At 42.3% G+C, this 23,225-nt stretch overlaps 2 protein-coding genes across 2 annotated transcripts; both read left to right on the top strand.

The window, feature by feature from the left end:
* Positions 1-12,721: 12,721 nt before the first annotated feature.
* LOC109197124 (uncharacterized) lies at positions 12,722-13,723 on the top strand. Its single transcript, XM_019352301.2, has 3 exons — positions 12,722-13,038; positions 13,167-13,449; positions 13,586-13,723. Exons 1-3 carry the CDS (start codon positions 12,797-12,799, stop codon positions 13,721-13,723), a joined length of 663 nt encoding a protein of 220 aa, XP_019207846.2. The 5' UTR covers positions 12,722-12,796.
* Positions 13,724-16,383: 2,660 nt separating this feature from the next.
* On the top strand, positions 16,384-22,874 carry LOC100696619 (asialoglycoprotein receptor 1). Its single transcript, XM_003446044.4, has 11 exons — positions 16,384-16,497; positions 17,152-17,231; positions 17,312-17,419; positions 18,183-18,266; positions 18,624-18,722; positions 20,310-20,408; positions 21,000-21,065; positions 21,149-21,241; positions 21,337-21,479; positions 21,802-21,911; positions 22,226-22,874. The coding sequence occupies exons 2-11, from the start codon at positions 17,177-17,179 to the stop codon at positions 22,374-22,376; spliced, it is 1,008 nt and encodes a 335-aa protein (XP_003446092.2). The 5' UTR covers positions 16,384-16,497; positions 17,152-17,176; the 3' UTR covers positions 22,377-22,874.
* The last annotated feature ends 351 nt before the right edge of the window (positions 22,875-23,225 follow it).

The raw sequence follows: 23,225 nt of genomic DNA, 5'->3' as shown, positions 1-23,225 counted from the left end.
TTTACCAAATGGACCATCCCAGCCTTGCCGTAATGGTCCATTTGATTCACCTTTTATTGTTTATTTTATTTATTATTTTCATTTGTTAAATATGGGACAGACTTAACAGAGGAAAAGAAAAGGGAGAAAGAAAGAGGGGGTAAAAAAAAACAGCGGAGAAGAGGGACGGGGATAAAGGGCAAAAAACAAAAACCAACAAAATAAGCAGACAAAAAATACATATATCAATCACCTGGATCACCTGTTGAGAAAGAAAAAAGAAAACAAGCAGAAGAAAAAGAGAGCAACAGAATAAACAACATCACGATGATATATGGGAATATAACAGCAAATACTAAATATTAAACATTATTGTGCAGCACGTATGATCGACAGCGCACAGTGTGCTTTGAGGTAGGAGCCAAAAAGGGTGTCGTTTGCGTGTGTGAGCACCTGTGTGTACACCTGTGAGCATGAACGCGCTTGTTTTTAAAAGGTTTCTTCATGTAATGATCTGCTAGAGGGTGTGGGGGGCCACAGCCCCGTCCTCCAGGGCATGAAGCAGGTATGGAGGAGATCAAAACTCCAGACATCCAGAGGCCCTCAGAACACAAGAGACCAAGGAAGACCAACAGAGGGGCAGCCGCGCCACTATCCCAGAAAGAGCTGAGGAGAGTCCCAGATGAGGGGTCACTCAGCAGCCGCGGAGCAGAAGCCAGGGGGGGTTGCAGTGACGTGCCCGTGAGCTCCGCCGACAGCCAGCTGTGCCAGAGTGACCGAGCCCCAGGCCGAGAGGCTGAGGGCACCCCACCCCTGAAGTGGCCGGAGCGAGCCCCAGGCTCCAGGCCTGTAAGGAGCTCTCTGATTGGTTGGACAGTCAGGTGCTGGTTTTCCAGTGTGTACATCTGATGCCCCAAAGCTGACTCAGAGCTGTAACACCATCAATGGCTGCAGTATGGAACAGATGTGGGTGTGTCCTCATCTCCCAGAGGAGTCCAAATCGTCATCAAACAGCCCTACAGACACAAAAACGTGAAAATATAAACCACCAGACTATCAGCAGTGATTTAAGTACTTTAAGACCTCTGTGAAAATCATTTACAGTATATATCACAGAATTTAAGGCCTTTATAATCACAGAGCATACAGAGAAAAGTAACCTACTAAACTGAATCAATTTCAGCTTGTGTTTTTCATGATGTATATTGTATTAATAATTAAATTTCATTATCTGTGTCTTTACCACACATTTGCCACACAGGTGTAGATACTGTAGGTTCAGTGAATGCTTAAATTGCACTGATTAGAATATACTGGACATTCAAAGCTAAGATTGAGTGCACTGTTATGCCGGGCTCACACTGTGCGATTTTTGGCCCATTTTGAGCCGATTTTTGAGTCGTGCGACCGTTTTGGTGATCAGCCCGAGTTTGTCCTTCATCGTGCGTCGTGCATCGTGTAGTGTACGTGGGGTAACGAGAAGCGATTAACACCTCACGACCAGCTCCCGATCATCAATCGCTTGGTCGGGAGGATTTCAAACCTGTTTGAAATCCTCGCGACCGTCGTGAGGGTGTCACCTCAGCTTCTCACACTGCGCACGCGCAAACACAAATGTCAGCGAAAAAGACGGCAGCACGGCAGTGCAGCGTGTGATCTGGACACAAGCGATGGAGGCACAACTTGTAGAACTTTGGAAAGCTCACCCGAGCCTTTTCGATGTGGCCTCACAAAATTATCACGACCACAACAACCGTGAAAATAGTTGGATTTACACTGCTGCTCAATCACAGCTGCCTGATCAATGTTTTTCATAAAGTTGATGGTGGTGATGTGCGTGTCTGTGTGAGTGAAAGACAGAGAGGGAGAGCGAGCGGCAGAATTTCTGTTATAACCTTCATTTTATGAAGGCAGAGTTTGAGCACTCAGGTCGCATCAGAGCATCGGGCCGTATAGTGTGAGACCCTGCATCGTGACCTATGAACTTCTAACCCCTGCGAGTCAATCGTACAGTTTGAGCAGGAGCTGAATCGCGCGACTGAAAAAAATCGCACAGTGTGAGCCCGGCATTAGAGGCTGGGATTTGATGAATTCATCATATATACAACCTTTGATCATCATTTATGTCCAGTTGAGAATGAATCTGTGCACTCACATATTAAATGAACTGAAATCAGTAGTGTGATCTCCAGTCTTGCTATAAGGAATGAGAGAACTGACAGCTGTTATTTTAATCAGCCTGTCTCAGTTGTTTTAACTGTAAGTATCATAAAGTAATGTGGTAACATTTGGACTGACGAGTTTACTGTCAGCATTGTAATCGCTAGTTTAAAGGCTGTAGGTTGCAGCCATTGCTCTAACACCATATAAATGTAACAGGGCTCAGTGCTGGTTCTAATAGTCTGAGCTGCTTCCAGCTTTATTTGTGAAGAGCACAGCAGCTTACAAAACACGTAGCGAGCTCGTACAGCTGCGACGTAAAATTTTCAAAAGCTAAGATGACCTTAAAATAACGGGGCTACGTGCGGAGATGCTAGCGTTAGCCAGGTTAGCACGTTACCTTCAACAGGTGGTCAGACTGCGAAAACAGGCACTCAGTCAGAGGTTGGGCTCTCCGTTTCGCTGCAGGGTCCCTTCATTCTTCACATATCCGTGTCGAGCCGAGTGTAAATCCCGACGTTGAACGCACACACGCTTCGTAGCAGGGCGAAGCTATGAGCTAGAAAAATCCAGGCTGGCAGACAGCCTGTGTCTGACCAACCAATCAGAGAGCTCCTTACATCCCATGGTGTGGCTAATTTGAATAGCAGCAGGATTTTTAAAATGAAGTTGTTAATCCAACAGCTAATCCACATGTTAATCCCTGAGTGAACAGGAAAGGGAAATGGATTTTGAAATGCAGTTTATTAAAGTGCAATTGGAAAAAGGTTTTTCAAATGCAGTTTATTAAAGTGCAATTGGAAAAAAGGTTTTTCAAATGCAGTTTATTAAAGTGCAATTGGAAAAAGGTTTTTCAAATGCAGTTTATTAAAGTGCAATTGGAAAAAAGGATTTTGAAATGCAGTTTATTAAAGTGCAATTGGAAAAAGGTTTTTCAAATGCAGTTTATTAAAGTGCAATTGGAAAAAGGATTTTGAAATGCAGTTTATTAAAGTGCAATTGGAAAAAGGTTTTTCAAATGCAGTTTATTAAAGTGCAATTGGAAAAAAGGATTTTGAAATGCAGTTTATTAAAGTGCAATTGGAAAAAGGTTTTTCAAATGCAGTTTATTAAAGTGCAATTGGAAAAAGGTTTTTCAAATGCAGTTTATTAAAGTGCAATTGGAAAAAAGGATTTTGAAATGCAGTTTATTAAATTGGAATTCAAAAATGAATTTACAAATGCAGAATTTATTCTACAATTCATTATTTAAGCACAGAAATCTTTATTTCAATGCACGTGGCTCTTGTGGTCCTCCATATTGTGGTTAGCTCAGGAAACGGAGGAGACAGAGGTTTCGTTCGGTCTTGCTACCCGCCGTGTTAGCCCAGGAGCACAGCCGTTTATTAAGAGTTTTTGGGGAACACTGGCTCGAGCCCACTGCTCAGCGCGGCAAAACAGAACAACAACAACACAAAATGGCGCTCTCTCACCGGAAACACACACAGAGGGAGCGACACCCGTCACCATGACAACATGACAACAAACAGAACTGTAAAACATAACATAAATGTCCATAACATCCCCGAACAGCCCTGACCCGCTACATAGCCCCCACCTAAGGGGTCAGTCGTCCCCGACGACCCCATTACCCAACACAAAGTCCTGCAAATGTCCATGTGTCTTCCTTCGGCGCGCAGGCCGATCTCGACCAGCAGGGGAAGAGTCACTTGGATGAGAACCTGGGGTGCCACCAGCATCCCCTGCCCTGGCGGCTGCTGGAGCGGGCGGGCAGTACACCCAAACCTTGTCACCAGGCACGAAAGCTCCCCCTCGGCACCTGGTGTCGCAGGCTCTTTTCTGTCGTACTGCGGCGCTGACCTGGGCCTGGTGGGTGTATTCATGAACCACTCCCGGCCGCTCCCTCAGCCTCCCGCAGCCGTCCCTGGCCACCAACACGCGCCGGTTCTCTGCCTCGGGGACGGGGAAAGGCTCTAGGACGTCTCCTCCCACTCTCTCCATCGGGGCCCCCACCCGATGCTGCTGCAAGGGGGCAGTGGAGCGTTGAGTGGGGCCCTTCCATGCCGTACAGGTGTCACAGCAGTGCACATGAAGTTCCACTTCCCGTCGACAACCAGGCCAGTAGAACTGTCCCCTGAGACGGCGGAGAGTTTTAGCATTTCCATAGTGGCTGGCCCTCACTGAGCCGTGGACAAGCTCGAGCACCTGCGACCGCAGCGACCGAGGCACCAACAGCTGCAGTAGATCCTTGCCCTGTCCGAGGGCCCGCCATCTCCGGTACAGGAGGCCGTCGTGGGTCTCCAGGTTGTTGTACTGGGAGTAGTAGGCCTTCACTTCGGGCTCCTGTCCTGACACCCCTGTCCAGCCTGGGCGTCGTGCTACCTCCAGCCAGGCCCCCACCTGAACCAACGTCGCATCAGCCTCCTGCTCCTGCTTCAGCTGCTGCATGGTCAACGAGAGCCATCCCCTCCGCCGGCTGTGGCCCGAGCAGTAGCCACGCCCCGTGCCTCCCGGGCCCGCTCTCCCTGCCGTTTCGAGAGGGGCAGCTGGCGTGGGCGCAGACAGGTGGGTTGAGCAGAGCCGGTGTCGATGGTGTGCTGAACCAGCCGCGTCTGCCTGCAGTCTCTGGTTCCCTGCTTTTGCCCGCACTGGAGGGCGAGAGTCTCTGTACCAAAAGTGATAGCCAGCTTCGTGGTGTCAACGCAGGCCCCCCAGCGGGTCAGCAGATCAAGGCCGATGATGCACTGTTCTTGGATGTCCGCAAGCCAGAAGTCGTGCACTAGCTCCGGATCCTTCACTCGGATCCGCAACGGTTTCTTCCCCCGCATGTCAGTTCTCTCCCCCGTCACTGTCATCAGCTGGGTGTTGATGGGTGACCAACCCATCACAAGCGGCCCAGATGTTCCAGGAAATACACCAGGTCGTATTAGGGAAATGGTGGACCCCGTGTCCACCAGGGCCTGGCAGGGCTGGTCCTCCACACTGCAGCTCAGGTAGAGTCCCTTGAGGTGCCCGACTAGGCCCGCCACCGTGCATCGTTCTTGGAGGGGGGCAGGAAGCTGGAGCGGTGGTCCCCTCGCTGTACCGCTCCCCCTTTCATCCCCCTGAGGCCACATGGCTCTGGCCTTTGGGGCGGGCGCCCGGCAGTCGCGCGCCACGTGGCCACGCTCATCACACCAGTAGCAGCGGTCGGTCGGTCGACGGGGACGCCTCCAGGGCACCGAGGGCTGCGGCTGGCATATCTCCGCGACCTCCCCCTCACTGTCGCAGTCTGCGGCTCTGATTTGAGGGTAGTTTGGGGGGCGCAACTGCTGGTGAGGTTCCGATGTGAGCACAAGCTCGGCCCTTTCAGCCTCAAGGAGCGCCTCACGGAGAGTCTGAGGCATGGCCAGGCGGACGTGTTGGCGTAGTCGCTCTGGGAAAAGTCCTCGCAGGAAAGCATGCAGGCTAAGTTCCTCACGGGCTGCTGCTGGGAACTCTGGGTAGCCATGACGAGCATACAGCAACACATCCGCTGCAAAGGTGCCCAGGCTCTCCCCCGGCCTACGGCTCCGGTTGGTCAGCTGCTCCCTGCTCTGATCAGTGGAGTGCCGCTGCCCAAATCGCCTCTCGAGTGCTATGGTGAGGGCCTGGAGCTCATGCTGCTCTGACGCGGCTAGGTCAAGGAGTACCTGCAGTGCATCCCCTTCCAATGCTAGCGCTAGGTGTGTAGCAGCCTCTTCGTCGCTCCAGCCATTATGTCTCGCGGCTAGCCGTACTTGTGAGAGGTAGGGCTCTAGCGGGGTTAGCCCGTTATATTTCGGTACCTTAGCTGGCGTTGCAGGCATCACTGCTCGCTGTCGGGGGCCCGGTGTGTCGGTCGACGGAGGCAGCCCATCAAGCATTGCCCTAGCATCGGTCGCAGCGGGCCGCCGCCGCGGTGCGCTCGCGCCGTCGGGACCCGTCGGAGGACTTACATGGCCGCTAGCTTCCTCTCTCTTCAATCGCCAGCTTCCCAGGCGGGTAATGTTCTCCTCGATAGCTTGCTCTAGCCTCCGAATGTCTCTCTCCATTCCGGCGAGGGTGAGCTATCCCACTTCTGACACCAATGTGGCGAGCTCAGGAAACGGAGGAGACAGAGGTTTCGTTCGGTCTTGCTACCCGCCGTGTTAGCCCGGGAGCACAGCCGTTTATTAAGAGTTTTTGGGGAACACTGGCTCGAGCCCACTGCTCAGCGCGGCAAAACAGAACAACAACAACACAAAATGGCGCTCTCTCACCGGAAACACACACAGAGGGAGCGACACCCATCACCATGACAACATGACAACAAACAGAACTGTAAAACATAACATAAATGTCCATAACATCCCCGAACAGCCCTGACCCGCTACAATATATACAGACTCTGGTTTGTCAGATGCAAAAGTAGCCAACCCCTGGTTATGATTCACACTTGCTGAATGATGCTCCTGAAGGCCAGCATTAGGTCAAGCTCTGTGTTTGAAGTGAGCAATGATGGTAATTTTTTGTGTAAAAGGTGTTTGTGAATCTTAATGTTCTGGTTGATTTGGGGAGGTAAAACTGAGAATAAATTCCCTTTCTGGAAAACCCCAAAAATGTCTTACAAGCTGATTCATAGAATCAGAGAGCAAAGAGCTGATAAAGAGACATGACTGACTAGCAGAACAGAGGGAACATGAAACACAGAGACAAGATTAACACAGGGAAGAGACAGGGAACTAGAAATATAACACAAGCAGAAAACAATAAAGAGAACCAAACCCATGAAAATCAATAAATCAAAGAATATAACTTAAACCAGAATTACACAAATTGGCTCACAGACCAAGCCTGTGACAGCTCAGGTTTTACAATAGGGTTAAACTCACTGTTTTTTTACAGTTTTTTCTGAATGCTTAAACCCTAACTGTGATTCTTATAGCACAATTTCTAAAACTATTAATACTTATAGCAAAACCACTCACTGAGTTTGCAAAACTAAAAGCACAAACACTGCTTTGCGCTCAGTTTGCCATTTTGTAACACACACTTTGCAAACCTGTAGCTACAATCCACTGCACAGCACTCTTTTTGCAGAACTGTAAACACAACTCACTGCTTTACACTCAATTTCCAAATGATCAACGCACTCCTAGCAAAACTATACACATTCATGGCTATTATTTACAATATTTTGCCAACTGTCTGGCACACTGTCACATGTGAAAATTTTTTTAGATAATTAGTTCACTTTGCAATCAGCCTAAGCACTATAATACAGGTAAGCTCTGTGTGTGGAGTACAATGGAGGGAGCAGGAAGAGTGAGAAGTAGAGGAGGCCGAGGAAGAGGACGTGGAGGTGAAGAAGTAGGATGAAGAGGACGACAAGGACGAGGAGGAGTAGGGATGGGTATCGAAAACCGGTTCTTGTTGAGAACCGGTTCCCACTGTTTCAATTCCTTGGAATCGTTTGCCATTTTTGCAAACGATTCCCTTATCGATTCCAGTCGCCCCGAATGACGTCACCACGTTGCGGAGCGTCGGAGTGTACCTGGCAGGAAACACGGCGCCTAAGCGGCTCAAACGCTTAAAAGTTTGTTTATACTTTACGAGAACGGATGACAACAGGGCAACTTGCAATACTTGCAAAGTAGATATTTCATTAAGGGAGGAAACACTACGAATATGCAAAAGCATTTGCTCACAAAACACGCGATGAACTTAAATGAATGTCTTTAATTCCGCTCCGGACTCGTGAATCTCAACCCAGCAGCAGCAGCGGTAACGTTTGCACGTCATCTCCCGTTAATGCGGCAGGTAAATAATCAACTAACTGTGCATATTATGTTAGCGCGATCTGCTTTATTACAAAACCTGCCATTGTGCATTTAGGTGACCATGATGAGACAGACAGACAGAGTCTGGCTGGCGCTTGCTGGCAGTTGTCGCTGCAGTCTACCAGTAGCGTCTCTTTTCAGGCCCAAATGTCACCGAGCAGTGACTAGTTTGTGGTCAAAACCTTGCAGCCATTTGCCACAGCAGATGGTAAGTGAATGTGTTTACAGTTTTTTTCAGTCGCTAACAAGCGTTTGTCCAAACAGTTGTCACATTTGCAAAACTCTAAACACAATTAGCACAGCATCGGTCTGTTGTGGCCATACCATTCACACATTTCATGTCATGTTCACCCAATATGCAGTCAGTGAACACATTTCCACAATGCTTACATTTTCTTAACAGACAAGCTATACCTCCCAACAAAATTATGGACTGTTTTTGTAGTATTTACGAATGTTAACACACAACATCCCACAATAGCAAAAACAATATTCCAAACCTTAGATACAGTATAAAAACCTCTGCTTCTGCAATGATATCAGTACAAAAACAATATCAATATCAAAAATATATCTCAGCTGATAATAAACAAACAATTGAATAATTGACACACAGCTGATTTATGTTGGGTAAATTGGGCCAACCACAGCTTATTCCATTCTGGCTTAGACTCAGTGGGGTTTATAAGGCAAGACCTTGAGGAGTGATGTTTTTGGAAACAAAAAAAAGACAAACACTGTAATGTCTGGTCGAGGAAGAGTAAGAGCAAGGGGCCCAGGGAGAAGAGCAGGCCCAAGGAGAGGGCAAGGTAGAGGTGTAAGAATGCGTGGTGGTGGCATTCCAAGGGCTGCAAGAACAGTAGTCAGTGATGAAATTCGTGCCACTATCATTGACCATGTAATCAACCATGGTCTTTCACTAAGAGAGGCTGGTGAAAGAGTGCAGCCCAATTTGAGGCGGTCAACGGTTGCCTCCATTATACGCATCTTTCAACAAACCAACAGGTAAGTATTGCATTTTACATGGATTGTTTCTATTCTCACTTGACATGTCAATATGGTCATACAGTAATGCATATGTTGAATTTTTTGTCTTTCTAAAGAATACAACGTCTTCCACCCTCTGGGGGAAGAGGAAAGCTCCTCAGTAATGATCAGGAGCTTGCCATTGTAGAAATGGTTGCTGCAAATAATGCAATAAAACTGCGTGAAATTCAAACTAGAATTGTGGCGGACCATGAGATATTTGACAATATCGATAGAATCAGCCTCACAACCATTACGCGGACATTGTCCAAACACAGAGTGCGGATGAAGCAGCTCTACACTGTTCCCTTTGAGAGGAACAGTGAGAGGGTCAAGGAGCTACGACGACAATATGTCCAGGTATAGTGTATATTCAATCCAATGTCCAGTTCTATAAGCTTTGCACTTTGCAAGTAGGTAACCTACACAATACTAGGTTACAGTACAGTATGGTATACAGTAATAACATGACTTACATAAACTTTGTTTCAGAGAGTTATGGAATTGGAGGCCAACCAGGCCCCTCATGAATTCATATACATCGATGAGGCAGGATTCAATCTGGCCAAAAGGCGTCGACGTGGACGAAATGTAATTGGAAAAAGGGCCACAGTTGATGTGCCAGGACAGAGAGGGGCAAACATTACCATGTGTGCAGCAATTGCAAATGCAGGATTACTTCTTCACAGATGTCAGGTTGGACCCTATAATACAGAGCGCTTGCTTGCCTTTCTCAATGATCTCCACCAGCGCCTGGTTCCAGAGCAGGGTCAGGAGGGTGAAAACATGAGGACCTTTGTAATTACCTGGGACAATGTGGCTTTCCATCACTCGCAAGCAATAACAACATGGTTTGAAGTCCACCCAAGACTGGTAAGTCTCTTCCTTCCACCCTATTCACCTTTCCTCAACCCCATAGAGGAGTTCTTTTCTGCATGGAGGTGGAAGGTTTATGACCACCAGCCACATGACCAGATGTCCCTCCTTGAAGCCATGGATGCTGGCTCCAGGGACATCACAGTTGACGATTGCCAAGGGTGGGTCCGACATACCAGGCGGTTTTATCCCAGGTGCATCGACTTGGATAACATCAGATGTGATGTTGATGAAAACATGTGGCCTAACCCTGAAGATCGCAGAGATTAGATGCAAATTTTTTGCCTTTTTTTAGCCCCCCTCCCCCTCCCCCCCTTTTTATCTTGGCTTTTTGCTGTTGTTTTTTTGTTCAGAATGCTCTTGTGTGTTTCATGGATATTTTGTTCACTGTAAGCAATACTGTAAAACTTTCTCTGTCCTATCATACCGTGTTTCTACTGTACCTCCTGTAGTAAACAGTAAAGAAACAAAAACTTGTTTGCTTTTTACTGGAATGCTTTTGAATGTGAACATTACTGTACATGTGGACATACAGTTACCAACCAAGACATTTCTGGTGTCAAAATGGTGGATTGCATGTTTCGCATGCAAATACCTGTAAAACTGAAACATAAAAGTCTATGCAGTTTTTGTAATGTCAATAATAGCCAGTATTTTGAAACCTGGTGTACTTTGATTGACTGCATGTACCTTGTGAAGTGAAAACAAGTGTTATTCTTTGACAGACTAATTTCATTTTGAGTCAGATTTATAGTGTTTTTGTACAGTTAGTGTGTGCAGAGAAAGATGTGTTCTATTTTGAAATGAAGAGTTAGTATATATTTAACAAAATGTATTTTTGAGAAGAAAATTATCCATTTGGCCAATTGTGTTTTGTAGGTGTGAGTCTGTGTTAAGGGTTTAGAAAAAGTATCTGAAGTATGGGTAGGCGCTTGTTAGCGATTGAAAAAAACTGTAATTGTAGGCAGGGACATTACTGGATATTCTTGTGTAATTGCTACAGAATAATTTATGTTATACTTTGTTATTGCTACAGAAGAATATTTATTTTATTATTTTACGTTTACAATTTTCCCCGGGGACCCTGTGACACCCCATTGAAGAGCCGTAGGCTGTGGATCTCTTAAGATCTCACTGTTGGGTTTGTAAGGCCATGTTACTCCTAAATTTCTATCTTGTTGAAAGAGAAGATATAAAACAGTTCTAAGCTAATCGACCTTAGTGTTCTCCTTTTTAAAAACAAGAATGGATAAGAGAATCGATAAAGAATCGAATCGTTAAACAGAATCGAAAATGGAATCGGAATCGTTAAAATCTTATCAATACCCATCCCTAAGGAGGAGCAAGAGGAGGACGGGGGGGGGGGGGGGGGTAAGAAGAGTAAGAAATAGAATTGCTGATGACATCAGAGCTTCAATAGTGGACCATGTAATCAACCATGGAGTGACCCTGAGGGAAGCTGGCCAACGGGTTCAGCCTAACTCGAGCCGCTACACTGTAGCAAGCATCATAAGGACATTTTGAAATAGGAATCGGTTAGTACAGTCACTTTGCACTAAGATCTGTAGCACTGCCATATGCCAATGAGAAACACAACAATACCATAGATGTAAAATTCCAGAAGATATTTTCCTCTGTGCCTTCGACTAGAGGACATCTACATGTGATGTAGACAAAATTTTGTGGCCAGATCCAGAGAGACGACACGATGTAGACTGATTTCTTTTTTTTCTTCAGTGAAATTACTATTTCGTTTTGACTTGGAAATAAACACTTGTGTTTGTTTTGATGGTAAATGATGTGATGTGTGTGTGAATAAACACCAGTACTTGAAGTTTGGATCTGTCTATGTTTATGGACCTATGACAAAAGTATGATCTCAATCTGACATGGCCTACCTGGTGCACAGAGAAATCAAAAGCCAGATGTGTTTTTCATTCATACCATCAGTGTGTAGTTGGTGCATTGTGTGCTTATTAATTTGATGGCTTGTGTTAACTGTTGGATACCAAAATACCTTTTTTACAAAAGTGTGGAGAGTTAAGCAAGGGTTATTCACTTTTACAAGAAAACTACAATGTTTTGCTGATTGGGTGAAGAGTTTTCTTATTTTTGTGTAGAGTTTTGCAAAAATAGCCAATAGTTACAAAAAATGTGCTCAAGCCATCAGAAAAAACTGTAAAGGTTTTACTTTGTGCTTGTTCTAACACAGAGAGATCTAATCGTCTATTATCTGTGGAGCAGAGAGTTTCCAACCTGACTGACGTCACCTAATTGCTGAACGATTCATTGTGGCATGCTCAAGGTAACACATTAACACATTTTTTGGATTAAAACAAACAATCAGGGCTTGTTTTACATGCACATTACAGTGAGCACAGTAAAAAATTAAATAAAAATAAACTAAATATGTGGTAGTTTGGACACATGTTACAGTTTTTCTCAAATGCTAAAACACAAAAGCCAATCATCTAAACCAAATGACCAGTTGTCTAAACACATTTACTAAATCTAGCCATCATTTACCAATATCATAAACACGTCACATGAAGACACAATTCACAGAACACAATCCTCCGTTGTCACAAATCTAACCACAGCTTTCCTTGCTAAAACACAAGTTGCAAAAGAACTCTGCTCATATTCTCAAATGAAAGCTCATGTGATGCAACATGCTTGCCACAGTCACCAATATTTGAACACAATGAACACACCTGGCGTCATTCATTACACACAACGACTCAAAATTGAAGACACTTGTTGCTAATGCTGTGACCACATGTATAAAAGCAAGTTCAGAGTGCGCAGTTTGCTGAAGATTCCAAACAAACACAATGGATGAAGGCAGAGTCAAGGGAAGAGGAATTCCATGCAGAGGAGGGAGAAGAGCTGGCCCTGGAAGAAGAGGAGCAGGCCAACGAGGAAGAGGAGTTCAAATGAGAGGAGGAAGAGGAGCAGGCCAACGAGGAAGAGGAGGAGGCCAACATGGGAGAGGAGAAGGTCCAGGAGGGAGAGCAAGACAACCTCGCACCATCATTACGGACGAGATGCGAGCAACAGCCATTGACCATGTCATTGTCCATAGCATGACAATGGCTGAAGCAGGACTAAGAGTCCGTCCAAACCTGAGTAGGTTCACCGTGGCCACCATTATCAGGGCATTCAGACAACACAACAGGTATTGTACTCTATTGCTTTCTTTGTCACAATACAGTTTTACAAACCTGTGAAAGTAGTCTATTGGTTTCAAATCAGTTGTGACTGTATTGTAACACGTGTCAATTGATAACACGTTTCTTTCTTTAGAGTTGAAAGAATGCCACATAGAGGTGGGAGGGTTGCCATATTTACAGCGGCACAAGAAACCCTCATTGTGGATATGGTTCGTGGGAACAACCTCATCAGACTCCGGGAGATCAGAGACAAAGTCATTGCCGATAATGTCAACTTTGAGGGCATTGACGATGTCAGCTTGGCCACAATAGACCGAGTTCTCCGGCGCCAAAAGACGCGGATGAAACAGGTCTATAGGGTTCCCTTTGAGCGCAACTCTGCGCGACACAAAGACCTACGTTACAAGTATGTGCAAGTAAGTATACATCCATGTTCACAGTACAGTTAGTGGACATACTGTGTTGCTCAGTGGCCTACATTACTTCTGGACAATACTGTGCTACCTGATTGACTGTTGTTCTGAACACCTGTGCACTTTCACATTTACACAGAGGATATTACAGTTGGACGCGATGGCCAGACCTCATGAGTACCTCTTCCTGGATGAGGCTGGCTTCAACCTGCAGAAACGAAGGCAAAGAGGCCGTAACATCATTGGCCAAAGAGCCATCACTGAGGTCCCTGGCTAACAGGGGGGTAATATTACCCTTTGTGCGGCCATGGGTTCAGAGGGGCTTGTCCACCGGCATGCTGTCCTTGGGACTTACAACACCCACCGTCTCCTCACCTTCCTAGAGGAGCTAAAAGACATCCTCCTGGACCGCCAACAACACCATCCTGGGCCCACACATCACATTTATGTGATCATTTGGGACAATGTCCGCTTCCACGGAACAAACCAAATCAGAGAGTGGTTCACCACCAACAGTGACCACTTTTTAAACGTCTGTCTGCCACCCTACTCCCCTTTCCTGAACCCTATAGAGGAGTTCTTCTCATCGTGGAGATGGAAGGTTTATGACAGACAACCATACACAAGAGAGAACCTGCTAAGGTCAATGGAGCTGGCCTGTGTTGACATCCCAGCGGAGGCCTTCCAAGGATGGATTCGCCATTCCGGGGCGTTTTTCCCGCGGTGCCTGGCAAGAGACAATATAGCCTGTGATGTGGATGAGGTGATGTGGCCCGATGCAGCTCAGCGACATGATGCCGCACAGTGATTGTGGTGTGTGTGTGGTGTGAATAAAGTAAATAAAAAAACTTCACACCCTGATCATGTTTTCAAGAGTACTGTTGTGTGCAATAGATTCTGTTTTTGCATTGAGTTGTGTTACAGTAGTGTACGTACATGCAGGATTTTCTATAGATTTATACTCTTCATATGAAACTCACAAATCTAAATGCCTAATCCTCTGCAGAGATCTACGGCGATCCGTTACTGTATAGTTTCTAAAAATATGCATTGGCAGTTATGAAACAAAGAACCTTCTCACAAATTGAGCATTGTGTTCTCAATTTTTTGCTGTAGTGTGTAATGATGTGTATGGTGTTTACATTTTTGAAAGCTTCGAGCTGCTCTTTTGGTGTGAAAGTTTGAGTTTTGCAGTGGGAAGGTGTGGTTGTGTTTATGTAGCTTTAGAAAAGGGTGTTGTGTTCAGACATTGGGGAACATGGTGGGAACGTTTGTAAAATGTGTTTTAGCATTTGAGAAAAACTGTAAACACCCAAATGAAACAGTTGCTTATAACTCAGCATAACCAGTCTAAAAGGTTTTGCTGTTGCACTTTGTTATATTGTAGTGTTTTTTTTTTTTTATTGCAATGCATCCTTTTGGTTTTCTTTTATTTCTAACCAGAGATAATTTTTAAGGTTATTTTAAAACTTGTTATAAGGGTCATTTATAGAGTACTTGTAGAGTAGCTGTTTATGCTAATAATGTTAATCTTAAAGAATGATTTGATGCATACTTGTTGGGTGTCTTAGCCAAAAAAACTTTTGATCTGTATTTAAAAATAGGATAACTCACACATTAGGATTCCTTCATGTGCTGTGAAAAAAAGAAAAAGAAAACAAAGGGGGGAAAAAAAAAACTATATTCAACAATATTGGACAGTAGTTTTTCAGGCAACAAATGCCTCAAACTATCTAAAAGACTAAACTGTGAAATTTATTCATCATAAGTCAAAGCTACGTTTTGTCATAATTTTAAAGAAGAACTTTCACCACTCGGGGGCAGTTTTTTCTTCTTCTTCTTTTTTTTTTTTTTTTTTTTACCAATGAGGATTTATCAGTATGATTAATGTGCTGTTAATAACTCGCCTGGTTAAATAAAGAATATATTGACTTAAAGTTATAGTTTACACAGCTGAATAAACATCAAACAGAAAACTGATTAAACAGAAGTGTGAAATGATCGAGAGTTTACTCCAGCGTCCTGTTATATTTTAGATGGCAAGGAGCAGACGGCTGAGTTTATTAAACTCCTCCGAGACAGCGGTGACGCAAAACTGGAGGCTAGAACGTCCAATTTCACAGCCGCTCACTTCCGGTCTACTCGGCCTGCAGCCTATGAATTTGAACACCCCAATAGTGAATGCTGTCCTGTATCCCTTGTTGGTCTATCTCCATGTCAACCTTCATGTTACCACTGTGTTTTCCCTGCCTGCCCATATGGAAAAGATATATATAAATCTTATAAAGTTTGTATCTGTCTTGTGTGAAACTTGTATGAAAAGCATACAAGAGTCAAAACAGATATAAGATCCCTTGAAAAATTATATAAATGAAACTTGTATGTTTTGGATACTTACTAAAACAATATATGAAAGTGGCCACTTTCATGAGTAAATCATATAAGCCTTATATGATTCACTATATGAAGTAGGCCACATCTTATGCAAGTCTTTTATAAGTTCTTTCTATTTCTTTTCCATATGGGTGTTCATGTCTCCTAGTTCCTCATTCTGTGCGTCTGTTTTTCTGTTTTTGCATGTGTTTTTCTTATCTTTTCTTAGTTCTGGTTTTGTTAAATTCTCTGTACCTCCAGTGGCCCAAATAAAGACTCACTTTTGTCATTATACTTTTGTATATTATGCTGTCTGCCTCATCAGACGTGACTGCTCTGTGTTTTAAGTGACTGATGATGGTAACTTTTTGTGTGAAAGGTTAGGGTATGTTTGTGAACTTTAGTGTTCAGGTTGATTTAGGGAAGTAAAAATTAAGAATAAATTCCCTTTCTGGAAAACCCCAAAAATGTCTTACAAGATGATTTGTAGAATAAGAGGGCAGCGAACTGATATACATGGTGGCATGGAGCCAGATTCACTTAAAAAAAGATGACAGGATATTTAAACTCAGTTCTGTATTTCTTGGGTGGGACAGAGGAAACATTATACATTTTGCCATCAGGGGAAACAGACGGCAGATTCTTCTTCTCTGCTCATTATACCAACAAAGAAAAGAGGTGAGGAACCCCTTTTATTTTTTACAATGTCTAAATTTTACCATCAAAGTATGAATATTTTCTATCATTAAAGTAAAGGTCAAAAAATATTAATATTTTTTAACACACATTTCATAATGCCTGTGCTAACATTTTATGCTTTTTAGTTTGTTTTTTCAAGCAATTTTGTTTCATCTTAACTTCATAATTACAAGAGATATGCCGATAAAATTTGCAAGGCTGCAAAACACATTTCAATTCTGTTTAAAAACTGCAGCCAAAGCATTTTCACAGCCACTCTGGGTGTCTTATTCTAAAGCCTCAGTCTGTTTTGTTCTATATCCAACTCCTCTTGGATTTAGTATCATAGTCGTAATAATAAATGTATATAATACAGATTATAATGTAGTTGATGCACATTTTTTGTTTTTTGTACAACAGATCACTTCATAACATATTTAATGAAGTCATCCTGACTTTTAGCTTCCACACCATCAAGTGGATTCAACCTTAACTTGTGTTTTTTAACCAGTTTTCTTTTCTTTTTTTTACTTTTAAAAAATTATACTTTCATATTGTCATGATTAAGACTGAGCATGTTGCCGATAAAATCAGCTGAATGTGGAAGTTGTTGGCTACTTACTCACTCAGTGTTATCATGGTTTTATTATCCAGTAAAAACAGCAAGCAATTGACAACAATGGACCAATACCATTATGTGAAGGATGAGGATGGTGGTGCGCTCCAGATCAGTGGTAACTGTTTGTGTTTGAGTTGGTAATGTCTCTGTTTTGACACCATCCTTCTGATTTATGAAATTATATTTGTCTGTCAGAGACTCCACCCACTCCCCGGTTGGCTGTCTCTAGGTTCAGACGCTGGTTATTTCCTGCTGTGACAGCCGTGATCCTGTTGACTGTGATCATATTCCTGGGAGCTAACAGTAACTATGCACATGTATTCTTGTTAATGTTATATGTGGGGACTACTGCTTTTGAGTCACTATTAAGGCCCAACCTTTGGCAGCTTCACAAACAGTCATGTATCATGTGGTTTGTGGATCTCTGAAGCGCACTTCAGCATGCTGGTGCAAATAGTTACAACATGATAAGTCCTGCAAGATTCAGACTAATATCAGACATTTTCCAGACCTAGTTACACAATAATATGCCATATGTTTAGTTTATAGCTGCTAGAAAAAAAGGGGAAAAAAACCCAGACCATTGTGACTGCACATAACGCTAACAGAAATGCAGTCACAGTAAAACTTAGCTAAAGCTAAATCTCAGTCTTGTAGAAGACTTGAAGAAAATTTTGGTCCAACATGACAGCCAATAAGTGATGATCGCTAAAATTGTTTTCAGCGTTTGCAGTTTAGGGCTGCAATTATCAGTTATATTGTCATTTGTTTTCATTTCACTTTATTATGTTGTGTTATATTGAACAAATTTACTTCATAGAGACCTTTTTTGTATGTTATTGTTGTGCTTTTTAATTTTACTTGACATTTATATTCATAACTTTTCTTCATAGACCAAAAATAAAAAAGCCCATTACCTTTTTAGCACTTTGAGATTTTTTTCCCTTAATGTTAAAATTTCGTTTTCAGTAACACAATCATTTTCCAGCATTTTGGATGAGTATATGTTATGTTGTGCTACACACTCTGTTAAATTTCTTTGTGTTTATGTTGTCTGCTTGTTCAGACATGAAGGTGTCAAATCACCTGTGGTCTATAGAGCAGAGACTTTCCAACCAGTCGCAGCATTCCTCAGTGCCTCAGGTTCAAGGTAACACACCTATTAGCTATGATAAAATATTAAAAGTAGGTTACCCTCCTGCTCTGGTGGCCTCAGCCTTCGTGATTCTGATCACAGAGTCCACACAAATATTTCTTTTATGTTAAATGTCGGCACTAGTTTACTGCAGAGCTGTGAGGCCCAGGGTTCAGTGGCTTGATAGCAGTAAATACAAAAGACATAATTTGATGTTAGTAAATGTTTTAACTATTTCATGCCCCTCTATCATATTTATACAGAGGTATGAAGTATTCCAGTTTTAAAAGCATTTTCTGTCAGTTATTTCATGGTTCAGACTTTGCAGGGTTGAACACAATGTTTTTGTTTGTTTGTTTGTTTTTTGTTCAGACGTAAACTCGTCAAATCGTCTATCATTTGTGGAGCAGAGAGTTTCCAACCTGATTGATGTCATCCAATTACTGAATGACTCACTGAAGCATATTCAAGGTAACAACATGTATGTATGTATAATCAGAGCAAATTTGACTACACATGAGAACATTAAAAAAAATAAATTTGTGTTTTGTTTTTTCCATTTCAGTCACACAGAACATAATATTTTGTCTTCAGTAACAATAATTTTTACTTTTCAGATACGTATATCTTAGCTTATCTTAACTTGTGCTACAGACTATGTTACATTTATCTGTCCTTTCTGTTGTCTGTTCATTCAGTCACAAAGACAGACACACACACATTCAGTGCTACAGTGAGCCACAAATGTCACAAATAATGTCAGAAGTAGCAAAAATGATATAAATTAAAACTCATAATGTTCAATAAAATTTCCTGTTTCAAAACATTCATGTGTGGCTGTGTGGCAGGAAGGATGAAGGACCCAATTGCAGGACTCGTATACTGAATGTAAAGTAGCAGCTTTATCCACTTGGAAAAATCCTCTATAAAATAACTTGAACATGGAAATTGAGAGCTAATCACTGAGAAACTAGAAACACTAGGAAATGAGGAGCACAGAACTAAGAATGACAGAAACCAGATTGAGAAACTTACAGCACTTAGGTTGGTATGACACGACAACGGATAGAGGAAAACACAGGGCTTAAATGCACAAGGGACCAACGAGGGAATAGGAAACAGGAAGGACAGGTGGGACTAATCTGACATAACGAGACGTGGAGGAAGCAAAACTGAATGAACTGAATTTATCAAAATAAAACAGGAAACATGAGACCTTCACAAAGACACAGACTGAACACTGTGACATGGAGACATGACTGACCAGCAGAACAGAGGGTGTAAATGACCTTTAAATTTGGTAAAAATTTTTACGTTTGTTTGAAAGGTACTTCGGTTTTATTTTGAAATCCATGCTTTTATTTTGAAACAGGAAACTGGCGCAAAACCGTTAAAGGGCTTGTTAGTAACGTTTGTTTTAGGATATGGTAAATAGTGTGCCTTAAAGTGAAAAATATGTACGTTTCCTTTGCCAATTAGAACCTGGCTGACAGTGGCACAAGGTTTGTTAATGTTTCCTTTAATGGAATAAGTTATGTGCAATCAAAATGTCGTTTAATAGAGTTCATGTGTTGTTAACCTTGACCTTTATGTGTAGTTGTAAGTTAGTGAGGTGATATAATGAATTGAGTGATGTAAATTTGATGTGTATGCTACATGTGAGCAGGAGAAATTTGTTTCCTTGATATTTTGATGTTATGGTAGTAATATTGTTGGTTTTGTTTTGCTCCTAGCTCTTACGGTGTCTTCACCGAATGTTTCAATAAAAACTTTTCCAATAAAACCTCTGTGAAGCATCAGTATAAGAGACCATCATTCAGCCAGGGTTGCTACAGAGGGAACATGAAACATGGAGACAAGAGTAACTAAACATGGAACACAGGGAAGGCACAGTGAACTAGGAACTAGGAACTAAAAGCAAAAGAGAGCCAAAAACATGAAAAACAATAAATGAAAGAATATAACTTAAACCAGAATTACACAAAATGGTTCACAGACCAAGCCTGTGACAGGTTAAACTTAATTTTTTTAAAAAGGTTTTACTTTCTCCTTGTTCAGACACAGACACATCTAATCGTCTATTATCTGTGGAGCAGAGAGTTTCCAGCCTGACTGATGCCACCCAATTACTGAGCAACTCAATGCGGCATACTGAAGGTAACACACCTATTAGTTGATATACTTCACATTGGGATTCCTTCATGTGCTGTGAAAAAAAAAGAAAACAAAGGAAAAAAACAAAATTCAATGGCAAGTAATTGGAAAATATTTTTCAGGCAACAGACGCCTCAAATTATCTAAAAGACTAAGCCATGCAATTCATCCATCATTCATCATAAGTTAAAGCTACTTTTTTTCATTATTTTAAAGAAGAACTTTCACCACTCTGGGGCTGTTATTTTTATTTATTTATTTATTTTTACCAATGAGGATTTATCAATATGATTAATGTGCTCTTAATAACTCGCCTGGTTAAATAAAGAATATATTGACTTACTGTGTTATAAAACATTTATAATAACTTCTACTGCACCACCTTGTGGTACATAAACATACCTTAATGCAAAGAAAATGGCAATGGTGTATGTCAACTGTAGATTGGTGTTTGGACATGAAGTTATAGAAGTTGTTTCATCAATTTTTTCTTGGCTTCAGTTAATTTGGATTGTTTTACATGTAGCAGTATCAAGTTTCATTTCAGTAGCCATGCTGCTAAAGTGCTAACATGCTAAATGCTTTGGTTTATAGAAATGGCTAATGACCTTCACCAGCTAAAGCTTGCTGTTGACAACAACAAGGATCAGCTGACCTCAGGTCTGTCTGTATTACTGCACTTTCTTCTGCTGGTGATAACTTCATACGTCACTGACTGGTATTTGTGCTGTGTGTGTGTTCAGTGACCAAGGCGCTGAAGAAGTTGTCGGTCATTGACTCTCTCAGTAAGAGTGTTGCTGCCATCGAATATATCATCAACCTCATCATCAACAACAGTACGTTCACTCATATTTGGCCATATCAGGAAAATGCACATCTGCACACTGCCCACATATGTGTATATGTCTTTTTCGATCGGGTTCAAATACAGGAATCTGTTGTCCTCTGGGCTGGACTGCGTTTGAGTCCAGCTGTTACTTCTTCAGCAATGAGTCTCAGTCCTGGAATGAGTCCAGAGACTGGTGTGAAACACAGCAAGCCCACTTGATCATTCTCCACACTGACATGCAGTGGGTAAGACAGTTCGTCGTAGTTTTAAGTGCCTGAGTTAAAGAAATGTGGTCTTCTGTTTAGGTTGGTGAAGATGGTTCACCTCTGATTAGAGAAGCATATTCAGGAGAAAAAGATGAAGGGGAGTCACAAGTATTTAACTTTCTGGTAAAATGCTGTCATATGTTTCTTTATTGCTTTACTAAAAACCTACTCAACCTTACCCCAAAGCAAAAGTTAAGACTGAACCACAAACTTTATTTATTATTACACCCTTTGCTTTACACACACTCATGCTGCCCAGAGGATGAGACCTTCTTCAACAGCATTCTTTCTTTTTGTTTAGGACTTTGTGATCAATCAAACAATCCCTCAGTATTTCTGGGTCGGTTTGTCTGACTGGAGAACTGGGAGTTGGGAGTGGGTGGATGAGACACCGTACACTGTGGAGCCCAGGTCTGTCTCAGTCCACTCTTGTCTCAAAGCAAAACATGCACTGGTTACGAAATGCTTTTGGTTTTTATTAAGATTTGTTATATTACCTAAACCTAATATTAAAGTTTTAAATGCCTAAATATAACCAAGAGGTTTCATATCCTAAGTCAAACTGTAAAATGTTTGTCCAGAAACAGTAATCAGTAGATCAAAGATTGTGAGTGTCATGGGAGCAGGGAGCTTTCAGCATAAAGAGGAATTATTATCAGTCAGTGCTCCACAGAAATTACACATAATGTGTGTGTGCATGCGTGCATGTGTGTGTGTGTTTCAAGGCGGTGGAGACCTGGGCAGCCCGATAACTGGGCCCATCATGGTCTAGGGAACGAAGACTGCGCTCACCTTCACAGTGATGGACGCCTGAACGACCAGCACTGCTCCGTCAAGGAACGCTTCATCTGTCAGAAAGACAACCTGAGAGTCTGAACACATCTGCTGGCCAGGCCCCGCCCACTTCACAAATAAGGAACCTCTCCAATTAAAGAATTCAGTTTATTTGCTTTAAGCTTCAAAATAATGCTAATACATTGAAAACCCAAATAAATGAAGATCAGACTCTTGCTCATGTTGACAAAAGCCACGTAATGTACATAATGAAACATCCCAAATGTTCTTTAGTAGACATGAAACTGTGCATCCACTTTCACCGTGAACATAAAGAGATGTCAGATGTACTTTGTTCCATACAGGCATCCAATGAATCCTCCTATTGATCTTTTATATTCTTTCTCTAAAACACAAATCACATTCATTGAATCTTGCGATCATGTTATTTTGTAAATCACACCTCATTTCTTAATATTTTTCTACTATGATGGGTAACAGGTGCAATTGATTAAAACGTGTCAGGGAGGAAAGTGCAAGATCTCTAAGATGTGTTGCAGTGAGAAGTCATGACATACAATAAAAATGAGAACAAATCTGTGTCTGTCACTGCTTCTTTATCTTTATTGCCACCGCCACTCAAAAAATATTTGAATGATTACCTATGAAATCTTTTTCATTGTCTTTTTGTTGCTTCTGTTCAGCCGTCGCTTCTTTTAAAAAGTCAAAGTCAGCTTTATTGTCAAAGACCATATCTACAGATCATACACAGGAATTTAAAATTGCAGCGCTCCCATGGCCCTCAGTATACACTAAAACAATATAAAGATGAAAAGATAAAAATAAAATAAAAGTATTTTGTACAAAACAATACAATGCTGAACAATTATATAAACAGCAGTGTCCAACACAATCATAGCAATTGTGGCAAGTTCGTGCTAAAGTAGGCGT

This window comes from Oreochromis niloticus, linkage group LG3, assembly GCF_001858045.2.
Source record: "Oreochromis niloticus isolate F11D_XX linkage group LG3, O_niloticus_UMD_NMBU, whole genome shotgun sequence".
Classification (NCBI taxonomy): domain Eukaryota; kingdom Metazoa; phylum Chordata; class Actinopteri; order Cichliformes; family Cichlidae; genus Oreochromis; species Oreochromis niloticus.
Note: the sequence above shows the minus strand (reverse complement) of the source record. Positions and strands in the feature narration are given on the sequence as shown.